We start from the raw sequence: 14039 nt of genomic DNA, 5'->3' as shown, positions 1-14039 counted from the left end.
ACCAGACATCCAGACGATGGTTAAGACCGGCAGGATACGATGGCTAGGGCATGTGAGAGATCGGGTGCCTACATGGATGGAAAGCAGCAGCCAGGGATCCTAGAGATCTATTGTTGACCAGGCCATGTCACGACGACGTGCTCTGCAAAAGAGCAGGCCAACATGATGATGATGATGATTCTTATCAGTTGCCACCACAGTGGCTGTAGCCTCGGAACTAAGGAGCCTCGTGTCCCAAGAGGCTACCAGTAACATCGGCATCGGATGGTTTGTCTAAAAGAGAGTTGTTATCGTAGGAAAATCATCTACCAAGGACCTTTGTCGTCGAAAGATCCTCATCATCCGAACGGAATTCTTGCATAGGCGTCTTGTTGTTCAGGAGATTCTAAAGTCTCTCAACACTATTCTCAGTTTTGCCCTCAAAATTGCCATAACACTACACCTCAAGGAATCTTATTGATAATGTAACACGCAAAGTCGTTACAAAACAACAGAAAACAACACAAAACACAGCGAAGCGAATAAAAATTTTCGCACCGCAATTTAAACCTCATTTACCACATGATTGGGTCAGACGACGTTAGGGTTCCTCTGGTGCCATTTTGACCGTCTTCTGGTCGAGAATGGTTTGTCTTCACCTAATTAAATTGACTTTCGCTTTTGCTCTTCACCCCATCATTGAGCACTTCGAATAGCTGATTCGGCTTGCCGTGTTTGGCGTTTTTCTATTTAAAATCCATTTCAGGTTCTCTTTTGAATTCATTCATCCTGACTAAGCAAATAAGGGTGGTATGGGGAAGTTTACTTTAGAATCGTATTCAGAATTTTTCATTACATCAAAAGCACAATCTCTCGTGTTTTCCCATGGAGCTGAGGGTGGTGCTACTTTAAAGCTTTTCACCTTTTGTGTCCCCATTTGAAAGGATTAGTTTTTTGTTGCGTTTTCAATTTTTCCTCCTTTATGTTACATCCTCAAACCGGGAACCGTGGTGGAGAAGCGCATCAGCGCATTAAAAATAAATGCTCTTCGTGTCTTTCGAAAAAAATAAAAACTCGCCACGGTCGATGGACTGACTTTTCGTGTGGCGGTGGCACAGTTTCTTTAATTATATTTTGCAGAAAATTTATTTTAACGTCTCGAACAATTAACGAGAAAATAAGTTTTATCATGAATTTTCGGCCCCTGGCAGACACTGGATGGTTGGGCAGGTCCTCGCAAAACACAAGTGTGGAAACTTTACCAGACTTTTGCAATTGCCAAAGCTGCCTAACGGAGCTCTTCAAAGGTGGAGGCACGGGAAGAAGGTTTTGTTCTGCCTCTACACCGATACTACCAGGTTGCAGGTTGATTTCTTGCCGAGTCTTGTTTTTCCGGTGGTAATCGCGCAACCAGCCAGCTAGCCCGAGCCAAAAGTCATGAATTGAGAAGTGAGCGAAAAATGGTACCACGACGGTTTGTTTGGAAAAACTTTTAACGGGCCACTGGGAAACTGGAGCGCCTTCGTCTGCAACAGCAGAACGTACCAAGAAGAAGCTGCAAAATAATGAAAAGCTAAGGAACACACACACAGACACAGGAAAAAGAGCAAACTAAAGACAAAAACTGAGCAAAAATTTACGAGCCGAGTCCAATTATTGATACTTAGCATGTTGGCGCCAACGGTAAAACATGGCGTGGCCGTGCAAAAATGGCATCTCGAAAAGGACTCGCCAAAATTTCTACTGCTCTGGTTCGGCACTGATAGTCGACGATTTTCCGAAAATGAAAACTTGTGCAGCACGTGGAAAAAGATACCCAAAACAAATAAGAGCAAGGGAAAAAAACAAGCCTGCAGCACAACAAGCACACCAGTTTCAGTTAAGAAGATTTACCCTTCATTAGGCTGACTTCTTTATGCGACCGTTTCAGCGAAAACCTCGTAATGAGCATCGTAATAGGGGGGAGAGCGAGAAACCGCGTGGTCGTTCTATACAGCCTAACGAGTTGGTGTAGCAACTGACGATAAGAGGTTTGCCAGCAGTTATGCGTTTTGATAATTGTTTATTGATATTCGACTACAAAATGTGTTTTGATTCCGTTTGCCCGAAACAGCTCATTACTTTTGCGGGCGTCGGTTGCGGGAAATAAATCACTCCCCGGGTAATGGACGGGTAAATCATGGTTGTTTCCTTTTTTGGGGGGAGTGCAAAAAGCACCAAATGATTCCTTATCAAAATGGTATCAAAATGATGTGCAAAATGGAGGCAAGAGAAAATGTGCCCCAGCAGCTGGCTCAAAGTACGGTTCTCGCATTGGAAGCAGGTTTCTGTTTATAAAATATTGTCCATTTGAAAATTTACATGCTTGCCGATGCCCAGTTGTTTGCTAACCGTCGATTGGGACAATTTAGTTGATTTGATGTCCAAGTCGTTTTCGCGAGTAAAGCATTAATGTTACGTCTAAATGATAATTTTGCCTTTTCGGTTATGCGAACCGGACGGATCGTAATTTAAATCGCTTTTCGGAAGTGTGCTTTGCAAATCATATTTTTGGAAATAATTGACTTAAATTTACTATTAAAGGGATGGAGGGTGGCAAATGTGCAGAAAAAAAATGTGAGAAAGAGTAAAAACGGATTGATTTCCATGATTTTGCATGGCATTTTGCATTGAAATGTGACCTAAAGATTCAAATGATAGTGATGGGCCACACGACTCTTTTTACGGATCGACCCTTTCTCGGTTTCGCTTCTTTGGGAATCGAATTCGATCCGTGAGTGCAACAAGCCAGGAACCGAATTGTCTTTTATAATGCTATTTCCATTATCACCCAAAGTTGGTTTTATTTTAAAATGCAAACGTAGGTACAGAATGCACTATTATGTACATTTCAGTATCAGTTCTATTGGATTCTTAACTCGTTTTTTGAATGAGCAAACAGCACGTTTTCCAAATTAATAATTTCTATAAAAAGTTTTGCTTTCTGTTCCACTCAGCGCATGGTGAACCTTCTTCAAAACACTCGTTAGAGCTAAGGATGTAGAAGTGATACCATCTTTACTCATTTTTAACAACCCAAGTGTGTGCGCCTAATATGTGCTTCGGTAAGTAAAACCGGGCCATAGTGACGCCATATCCTGCAGGTGACAGCACTGGAATTTAACCACACCCGGAGCGGCAAAACGTATAAACCGACCCAGCCGCCTCCACCTAATACCGCCAGTAGAACAGCTCGGGCAAACGAGGGCATTGCAGAAATGGAAACAGAAGCAAAAGCGAATAGCGTCCAGGACCTCGCCGTCCCACATAAATACACACACATTCAAACTTACCTGTACGTCCTTGCTGAACATGTTGTTAGTGTGCAGCACCATGGAGCTAAAGTTACGGACCGAGTCAAACTCGAACACCATCTCGACCGGTTTACCGGCCCATCCGAGTGAGTCATTACGCCAACCGACCCAGTCGTATCCTGCAAAGACAGTGCGAGAATGAGAAAGAAAGAAAAAAAGATGAAGGAGAAGGTTTTAGAAAAATTTCCATAAGAACGAACGTCTAACAGTGCGGACGGGACAGGGGTTAGAAATGGGGGGTATTACGCAAGGGGAGAGAGAGCTTCGGTGAGCATATTAAAATTTATGTTCCTACAACATGTGATACTTTCAAGGTATTCAGTTCCTGCAGGAAGTAAAAAGGAAGGGAATAAAAACCCCGTCGTCTCTTCCGGCAAACGAATTCCAAACGTAGGGTTTGGTGCTAGAATACAACGGGAAGGATATGCGAATGAAACGAATAAAATCTTCAACCGGAACAGAGTGGGGGGTTTGGAAGTGATGCGGAGCTTTTGGAACCTTCGTACATCCGTAATGTTCCTCGGAGCATTTACCGGAATGTTCGGCTGTTCGGGGGAGACTCACCTGAAGGTTCAAGAGGTGCAAAACCCTTCACTGCACCTTTTGCACGGATGCAATTCGGCTTGTGTGCGGGATGCAATTGCATCGCTACCTTTTCTCAACCTTCAATGTACGCCATGATATGCTTGAAACCGTGGTAAAGAAGCGTGGTTTAAAGGAGGACTTTGCAGGGCAGGGTATAAACTTGTGGAAGGGTCAAAAACATCCGGGCACTCTGTGCCACACACAATCGGCACCAGGCGGGAATGGATTGCTGTCGGAGTCAAGTGTGACTTCGTGTGTGCTTGCCTGCCTGGTTTAAAAAGTGCACTCCAGAGACAGAGCGAGTGAGGGAGAAAGCGCGAGCAAGCCAAGAACAAAAGGTCGGTGGAGAATTGCTGTCGGTATTTTGATATCCTGCATCATCCGGTACAAGCATGCGATAACAATCATCCCGAACAAGAGGATGATAATGGTGATAATGATGATGGAGTTGACGGTGATGGGCGATGCATTTACATCGTTTTGGGTTAAATCTATGGCGGAGACTGGGGACTTCGTGTGACTTCTTTGTGTTAATTTTTGGGCAGTTTGTGTAGAATTGGTAAATTGTATAGTTACCACAATATTTACCAAGAAATAATTTATACCTTGTACGACAATGATGGACTTCACGAAAAAATTGTGGATATTTTCCTCAACGATATTCAAGCATTCGCCACGGAAGAGTTCTATTTTTCCAGTCAATACAACAGCGCCACTTAGCAAACTGTGCCTTATTTTCTAACCCGCACGAATCGTTGGTTGACCATTTTGAAAGTAGTTCCCTCAAAAAGTCCAGCATCTCTCCACAAAGGATTAGCTTCAATGCGACTGCCCTCTAGCTCCAACGGACACACTGGCTTTGCGGAGAGGATTTCATTTTGTCATTTTTCATCCATCTCGGTCCCAAGATCTTTGACCTATCCGTTCGTTCGATTCGATGGCCTAGGGTATAGGACTCGGTAGCCTTGTCCCGGGCGCAGCAAACTTAATGCAGACCATACTTTACAAGATCCGGGATGTGCTCAGAGGAATGTATCCGCTTTAGCTTGTGTGTGTGTGTTGCCGTGTAAGCGCCCTAAAGTTCCAGTAGGTGTGTTTTATTTCAGGAAGGTTTTGTTTCTTTGTTTCTGAACTTTATCCGACGAAAGTAGCCGCCCTCGGATGTCCCAAAAGCACTCACTGCCACAGTGTAAGGTGAAGGTGAAAGACCGTCCAGTGTGAAATGCAGGAAAACATACGAAAATACTTTACTGAACTACCATTGATCGTGCTGAGTAGCGTCTGTTGGCTTAGGGTGCAGGAATACTTAATGGTGGGTTCCCAGCTATACAGCAAACGTGTGAGGTGAACACATTCAAGTTCTTTGATCACATGAAAAGAGCAAAAGCTTAAAGGTGCCAGCATGTTTCTTCTTGGAGTTTTATAGAAGCAGTTAAGGAAATTCAAGAGAGCTTTGCTGTGTATTGTAACGATTCAAAATATTCAAAATTAGTTTACAAAGAAAATAATGCCATTTTATACGATTTCTATAACCGTTTTAAACCATATGAGTAATGAAAAATAAACTTATTACAACGAAAAAAAAAAAAAATAAACAAAACCTGTGGCTCTGTGGTTAGAAATGTGTAAGGCTATGCTGCTGTGTGGAATTTTTCCCCGTCAACGTAACGCGCTTGAATAATCATATGTTTTTACAGTAACTCAAATCTGCCGAACATTGTTGCTCATAAAGCGCGATGAAAGCGGTGAAGCCATTCGTTCCACAGAAACGCACAACGCGCACACCACAACAAAAAAACCGCTGTGCAGTAAAAGCGTCAGCTCTCTATCTAGGACGACAGCTTTCCCAAAAACCGTTCGCGGCTTTTGTTTTTATTTCATTTTGCTAAACGCACTCCACGTACGCGTCTATCAACACAGGCGCACTCGGATGGTTGAGCAAAGGAAAACTTCATGCTTCACGGTTCGCGCATGAAAACGCAGCCGGTGGTAGCTAGGAAGGCTTTTCCCGGTACGCAATCATCCAATTTCATGTGCCGAAATTTCCCACGGGAGTCGGAACCGTGCGTGCGGATTGGCCTGGCGATGATTGTGATGATGGTTGCCGAGGTGTTTGTTTAAGATCACACATACGCTTGCCGCCAGTCAGTGTGTGTCCATGGCAGTACACACCAGCATTCGGGAATGGTGAGCAAATTATGCTAGAGAAATGCTGCTGAAAGATGAACTCTATCGTGGAAAAGAAGGATCCAAAATCACAGCATTTCCATTAGTTGCAAATATTTATCTTGCTTGTGATGAGATTTTATGTTTCGGTTGACATTTTTGCTTTCGGTTTTGCTTAAAATTTGTGCGAGCTTGGGATGGTTTACTTGCGTTTAAAAATAAAACGTCCATAAATGGATGTTTCACTTTCCTGGAAGTTCAATACCTTGAAAACGGGAAATGATAAAATTATGTCCTGGCAGTGACAGAATTTGATATTAATGACCAACTAGAGAGGTTTTTTTTGTGAACCGAGAAAACCCAAAAGAAAAACCTACCGATATCTACCATTTTCGGGAGTGATAAGACACAGTAGACGTCATAAAAAGGTCCTGCCGTATCTATCGCACGGCAAACCATTGTAAGGAATCTGGTAATGCACGTGAAACCATAGCTTTCCCCAAGAAAGGAGCTGCAAGACGGAAATAGCTGGGCAAAGTGTAGTGAGTGGAGGAAACCGGGGAAAAAAAAGAAACGCCCCAGTCCCAGCCGGCAAGCGTTCAGCGATGCGGAGAAGGTACGGTGTGTGTTTGTTTTTCATTAAATTTATCTCCGGGAAATATTTTTAATTCAGTGCAAACATAAGTGGGTTAGCAGTGGAAAGCTTTTGCGCGGGAAGCGCGCGGTGTTGCAAAGCGTTGTAAGTGAGCGCGCACTCTTTTACCACGCTCGAGCTTTTGTACGGGCTGGAAAAAAAAGGGATGGCAAAACGAATTGGTGGAACTTTTTCTTCGTATTCTTTTTTCTTGACGAAGGAATGTTTAAAATACCGGTTTCTGGTTTCTTGGTAAAAACTGCATAGAAAATGGTATTTAACAGGATGTAGATTTAAAGCGACTCTTTTCTCTAGAGGAATGGTACAGAAGAATAAAAAAGTATGCTTCGGGAGGTTTGCTTCTTGCTGGAAGATTCTTTTATGCATAACAGGATAATAATAAAATTAAGCTGAATAAAATTTAAGCTTATGCTATTTATTCAAGGTATTCTTTTATGATGCGATTCAATGCGAACCATCGTTTCGCGTAGGCAAGTTATCAGCTAAAATTAGTTTCAGCTAAAATTATCCATTTTGATAAAGAATCGTTTCAATAAATACCACATTTTCGAACATGATTCGGGCATACAATACAAATTTGCCTTAGTAGTGCCTTACTAACGCAACTACTAAGCAATTAATTTCAAGCAGCAGTACTTAGCAGATTTTGGTACATCAAAAGGGTATATTAAGAAGCTATAAATGTTTGCCAAATAAACACTTTATTTATTTATTGCGCTTTTATATTATTTTTATCGATACAACAATCGTACAAAACATTGTTTAAATTTGCCACTTAAAAGACACATTTGTATTTATAATTATTTAAAAACATACAAACAAAAGCAAGGCTCAGTTCGCCATGCGACCGAAATTTAAGAGTTTATAGCTTTTAATAACATGTAGTTTCTTAAAAAATAGTTTGTTTACCTAGATTTTAAGGTTCACTTGCTTATTTACGCTGGCCAGCGAAAGCTGATATTAGGAATCATTTCATACCTGCATTCGTTGCATATTTGGTCAGTAAATAAGCTAAACCTAAAGTAACAGCTCCATTCCTACGAATTACAAAACCACGTGCGCTAGCTGAGCAAAATGTTTTATTCATCGACACGAATCCAGTACATTTACATTTAGCAAAGTAAGTTGGGAGGGAAAACTCACACACAGCGTGAAGGCCATTTCCCAGTTCCTTTTCCCCGAGTGGTGGAAATGCTAGTTTGAATAGCTATCACTGTTGTATGAAGAATGATACCAATGAGCGTACATTGCACCATCAAAGCTGGGTATGAAACGATCATCCAACCCAATGTCCCAATGGTAATTGTAGCCGGAACCATCGTCGCTGCTTTTCGCGATGGAGCGTTTCGCGCGCAGTAGCGCTACCCAGTAACGATAAAAATAATAATTCACATCTCTCTATTCGTCAGCTGGACGTCGATTGGCGAACGATTGTTGCGATGAGATATGGTTGAAAGTAGACTGTGCTTCGACAAGTGCGGTGATGTGTTGAGCAGCATAAGTTAGAGTTGCGATTTATATTATGCTTTTAGCAATCACGTGTGTATGAAAACAGTATCTTTTCATGCTTCATAATAAATGTTTGTGTTGCTCCTTTATTTTAAAATAACTTATATAATATGTCCTTTTTACTTTTTTTTTTGTAACAAAAACATAAATTAGATTCAAAAAGTAGTTCAAATTTTAAACCATATTTCGCACTGCTAACTAAGAACTCTATAAAAAATCAAAACCGGAAGCATTCCATGCGCCTGATGAAATGACCATCCCCATTCTCCCATTTTTCCACCTTTTCCCTCCACCGATGCCAACCATTCACCCGTGTGTTGGAAAAGCATTTTCCACGTATGCTTTTATTTGCTGGCCCTCACCCCGATCCCGGTATGTATCGGAAAATATCCTGCGGCCATAGCATATGCAACCATGACGTTATTCCAATCGATGTACGTGTGCGTGTGTGACGAACCACCGGCACACGATGACAAACACTACGACCAACACCCGTGGCACACACTCAGCGCGAAATCATTCCGGCGGAAATGTTCAACAGATTTACCACGCACGACGACGCATCCCTTCCTGGGCGGGTCGAAACGAGGGCGAGAATTTTGGGACCCAGGATCTCCCTCCGCTGCCAATTCCAATCGCCTGGTTGCATTTGCCCAACCGTTACAGACCGTTGCTGTAAGCGCGCGTGTGTCGTGGTGTGTGCGTAGAGACGGAGAGATGGAGAAGTTGTAGTTGATCCCCCGGCAGGCAACAGAATGCATTGCACACTGGCTCAATGCATGCAACGCGATTAGGTGCATCGATCCGGAACTATTCATTCATGATCCGTAGTTGAAACGGTGCGCGAGAGATGAAATTGGGAGGACAGTTAGAAATGAGATTGGCTGCCGGAATTGAGCAGAAGGTTTTCGTGTCCAACCGGAAATGGCTGGTGTATCGGGGCTGAATTCAATCTGCTTCTGTTTCTGGTGGACGCCGGGACACTATGGAACGATTTTCGGAAATTGAAATTCGTACTCCTTTCTGGTCACGTTCAGTGTTGTGGACATTTTGTTGTTTATGTTTTAACTGTGCACCATGTGAGTGAATCATTTCTGCGTGAGGCCTATGTAATCCATTGTTTTGAATGAATTTACAATAAAAAAAAGAAAACTTTTATCATTTCCACGTTGAGCTTGAAAAAGCTCCCCTTTAAAGACGATATAATACACTGAACACCAAACTTTCCAACACGACATAACATCGAAAAACCATCGGATTGGCCGGATTAGAAGTCGCTCCGCTGGTTCAATATAATGATGTCCTTCGGGCGTATGTCGCACAACATCACTGTCGGGTGAACCTGTCCCTTTGCCGCACATTATGTGCCGTAGAAACAGGGCCAAAAAAGTAGATAAGGACATCGAAACCGCATCCGTAGATTGTTACATGATAAGGCAAACGACCTGCTCTCTCGTCGTTAATGGCCGGTTCCATCTTCCGGTTCCGTTTCCGGCGCGTCACAAAAATTGTTTGCACCCTTTGTGTTTCGAAGGTACCTTCCTTGCTCCAAGGGTTTGCTGCCTTCTGGGCAAGGGGATTTATGCTGCTTTGCCGTATAAAAGATGTCTTGCAACCGTTAGCCGTACGGGTTGGCATGCTAACGAACGATACTGCAGCGTGTGTGAAAGTGAAACCAGCCGACCGGATGTTGGGTTGGGGTTGGCAGGACCATGAAAAACGGACACCAATTTAAAGAACTCTCAACAATTCCCGACACTATTTATTTCTTTTCCCGTTCACCATTCTGCAAGCGTCCAATATTTCTTTCTTCTACCTCGGAGCTATTGTATCGCATCGAAAGTGGCATGTGGCCAAACACACGTTTCCTTCGATTGCCATGGCACTATGTAAAGTAGAAAGCTACCTCGGCTTATTTGTTATACGGAATAAATTTCCAAGAATTTTCAATCCAAAGTCGAATGTCCGGTGTGTCCGCAGAAATCAACCCGAATCGTCTGGGAATTTTATTCAACATTTACAAAGAACCAGAACACGCTTTTCAATCAGTTCTTCGGTGTGTGTTCGTGGTCTTGAGTGTGATTGTCCAATGCGGGAGAATAAAGGAGGACCGATTTGCACCATTACACCAAACCCACTGTCAGGTGAAATTGCGCACATAAACAGCAAATAAAAAAGAAAACGCTTTTTCTCCCTTTTGGTTCACCAGTTAAAGATGCGATGTTTTGATATAATATTTTAATTTCTTACCTTCTCCTCCCCCCATTCCGAACAAGAAGAAGAAGCTTGTCAAGTTTCAATGGGGGGTAGCATGAAGCGACGCGTCGCATTGCCGTATTTTGGTGCCGGTATAGACGACTTTGAATTTCAAACGATGTTGCGGTTGGCGAATCGGGAAAATCGTTCTTTAATAGGTTTTAAAATGGCTTTTCGTCTCCGGAACAAACCTTTACGTAATGGCAAGTAAAAAAAAACACACAAGACCGAAACTAACGAGCGTCTTGTTCGGTTGGTTTGAAAGTGAAACCAAATGCGTTGGAGTGGATAAATAAATATTCTTCCGCTATTGAACTCTCCCCTCGTTTCCTTTTAGTGGAATATATTGATTGTAGAAAAAATGAGACAAATAAGATGTTTTCGCTAGCTTTAATGCTTGAGGATTTTATACAGTCAAGCCGTTCTTTGAGAGTGAAAAAATTGAGAAGAATAATAGAATTTTAATGTAAAAAAAGAATTGATTTTCACAAAGAATCAATCAATTGCAGGGTATAAACGTTATTTTCTTTAAAAAAATCATATGACAAGCTCTCAAGTTATTCTTTTATTCCTTTTATACGACCTAGCCGTAATGTTGCACTGTAAGTTCTATTTTTGTTAGAACTTCCATTTTATTTTAAAAATTTAATGCATATTTTTTAATTTTTTAAGTAATTTAACCACCCGCCAAGAAAGCTACAAGTGATTAGGATCATACTTCAATTATATGTTGCATACGGTTCTTATAAATCACGCATTCTTCTCTCTTCTTATGTATGGCTGAGAAGTTCCATTAAATTTCCAATAATTCTGATTGATTTACATTGAAAGAAAGCTTTATGTCTAGTCCAGACTCCTTATGTTCGTAAAGAAGAGCCTGTACTTATTGCCTGCTTTTCTATGTAGCTATTGATCTTTGAAAATATGAGCAATAAAACAAGCATTGCTTTTGCTCGTATGTGCATTATTTTTGTTAATTTATCAACTGGTAGCCATTTAAACAGAGACCATTGAACCCTCCATTTAAAGTGAAAAATATAACATCGCGAAATATGGCTTTGTAAATTTTGCACGGTGATACGTCTTGGCATATGATGAAATAACAACAGAACTTTACTCTGGAATGGGGGGCTTCACCAGACTAAACTCCGTGTTTTTTTTTTTCAGACAAAGGTCTTAATCTTCCATTTTTGGATTTTGTGACTTGATTTTACTCGTAGCTGGATAGTTCTACCTCCATCCTAATACGGCCCCGATATAATTCGATACCTTCATGCCACGTGAAGATGAAAGTTTGATCGTGTGAATATCTTTCATGGTCCTTATTAATAGTCCCAATCAAGGAGGTGCCCGGTGGTGTAGACGACAGCGGTGCCGGTATTCAAACGGCAGGACCGGGGTTCAAATCCTAACCAAACCGTCCTAACCAAACCGTCCTTCAAATCCTAACCAAACCGTCCCCCCCGTAGTAAGGACTGACTATCCACGTCTACGTGGTATCGGCAAGTCTTGTTAGCCATCGTGTAAGACCTAGCTTGGTCGTTAAGCCAAGAAGAAGCCATTATTGAGATAGCGCGTACAACGTATCGTAAACCGGTAGGGATAAACGCGTTAGGAGGTACCATAATATATAAGAATAAGGGAAACAAATCCAACATAAAATGTTTTCCCGTAGTGAGGACTGACTGTCCTACTGACTACGTTAAATTAATAAATCTAGGACGCCATTGACCAGCGTGTACGTTAATTAAAAAAGAAGAATTCTTTGAGATTACTCAACATAGGTATTTTTTCAACAAATAAGACATTTTTAAAATATCATATTTAAACAAATACTTTACTCAACATAGGTATTTTTTTTGCAAAGCATAAGCAATTCGTCTTGAGTACTATTCAATGTCGACCTTGAACTATCGACTCTGATGAGAATAATTTAATTGGCCTTAACTACATCACATCACTCAGATAACAGATTAGAGGACAACTTTACAAATTCATTATCGTGCCCAGCCCCTCACCTACATTGCATAATATCTGCATATGCATGCTTATGCTAATGTGTTGAAAATGTCCTACCAACATCGTAACATTGCCGAATGAACTTATTTTAATTTCATTTAACCAACCAGTATTCCCTCACGTGGATCGATTTAACTCCTTCTGCTTCAAACGTGCGAACGACTAAAGAAAAAGGTACGGGAAAATCAATAAATTTGCTTTCCAAAATAAATTTTCCCTACTTTACACATCCACAAAACTTCTCGTCGCCTGAAGGTGAAGCGCATACTTTCTCGCCTTTACTCACGCTCACACGCCAAGGATTATAAACGTTTCATGGCTTCGTGTGGCTTAGTGTATATGAGCGCGTTTCTCAGTTCCAGCTGTTCGTCCCCGAACCTCCCAATCGCCCCCTTTTCTAAAACCGATCATCTTTTCACGGTAATTGTGAGGGATTAAAACGGTACGACACCCAAAAACCCGTCGCCAAGGGTTGGGGTTGCACGCCTAAAGTCGCTTCTTGATGGCTTTGTCGCCATGGTTCGGTTGGCGATGGAAGAGCGTAAAGTGTTGAAGCTTCCGTGCATAAAATTGGTACAAAAAAAGGGAAGAGTGTACGAGTTTTGGTGAGTTTGTTAGCGAACGGAACACGGACGGTAGACGATGAGACGATGGCGGCTGGAAACCATCATTTGCTACTGCTTTCCCCATACCCACAGGGCTAAAAAAGGAAGGAAACGGGAGTTGCTTCTTCTTGCATAAAACCATCTCCTTTGGTTTCGAGCCTCGAAGGCATTTGGTAGCACACGACACGATGGGGTCGTCCTCCGTTTGACATCCGTTCGCTTCGATCGTCTCCGAAATCGTTCCCGGTTTGCTGCTGGTGTTCGAGTAATGATTTCCATTATTAGATTTTTCGTAGCGTCTTCTGGTGCTTCGCTTTCGCATTCCCAGTTCAAACCGTGTCACCCAAGCCAAGAGTGGAAGGTCGTACAAGTTTTCGACTTTTGAGTTTTTGCAAAAAGATGTTTTGTCGCTCTTTCCGCTAAATCTCAAGTGAGATTCTAAATGCGTGCGTCCCTGTGCGTCCGCTTGTGACGAGCGGACAAAGAAAAGCGCCGTAGCCGAGCACATCGTCATTCATCTCAACAACTCGTTATTGGTGGCTGCTGGTGGTGCAAAGTGTTCTGCTTTATAGCTACCGAAACTGTGCAGCGTGATCGGTGAATGAAAGTATGGCACGCAATGGTGGAGACGCCTAGTTGCGCACCGGGGGGTGTGGAAAAATTCAAGCACTGCAAGCGGAAAAACGTGCCATGAAGTTTATTGATTTAGATGATGGTATTGATTTCATTCTGTTGATTTCACAGCAATACAGGGTAGGGGACGGGGAACAGCAGCAGTGAAACGTGAGTGAATAATATCTCCGGTTTATATCGATATCGCGTACCGGGAGAGAGACGATGGAATTAATTATACCCTTTGCCAATGTTGGGGAACGGTTTAGTTTTCCACAAATATTTGGCTGCTTGGCTGGT

At 42.1% G+C, this 14039-nt stretch overlaps 3 protein-coding genes across 5 annotated transcripts in view; all 3 read right to left on the bottom strand.

Annotated features, from left to right (window-relative positions):
* LOC126565465 (translocon-associated protein subunit gamma) overlaps positions 1 to 14039 on the bottom strand; it is a 485163-nt gene that overhangs the window by 360496 nt on the left and 110628 nt on the right. The gene's annotated exons all lie outside the window — the stretch shown is intronic.
* LOC126564039 (discoidin domain-containing receptor tyrosine kinase B) overlaps positions 1 to 14039 on the bottom strand; it is a 126687-nt gene that overhangs the window by 44080 nt on the left and 68568 nt on the right. For both annotated transcript variants that reach the window (XM_050220944.1, XM_050220943.1), the window contains exon 6: positions 3312 to 3451. In XM_050220944.1, the coding sequence (XP_050076901.1) occupies positions 3312 to 3451 (140 nt within the window). The remainder of the gene's footprint in view (positions 1 to 3311; positions 3452 to 14039) is intronic.
* LOC126564191 (striatin-4) overlaps positions 1 to 14039 on the bottom strand; it is a 353049-nt gene that overhangs the window by 338003 nt on the left and 1007 nt on the right. The gene's annotated exons all lie outside the window — the stretch shown is intronic.

This window comes from Anopheles maculipalpis, chromosome 3RL (assembly GCF_943734695.1).
Source record: "Anopheles maculipalpis chromosome 3RL, idAnoMacuDA_375_x, whole genome shotgun sequence".
Taxonomy (NCBI): Eukaryota; Metazoa; Arthropoda; class Insecta; order Diptera; family Culicidae; genus Anopheles; species Anopheles maculipalpis.
The sequence above is the reverse complement of the archived record's forward strand: the minus strand, read 5'-3'. Positions and strand labels throughout refer to the sequence as shown.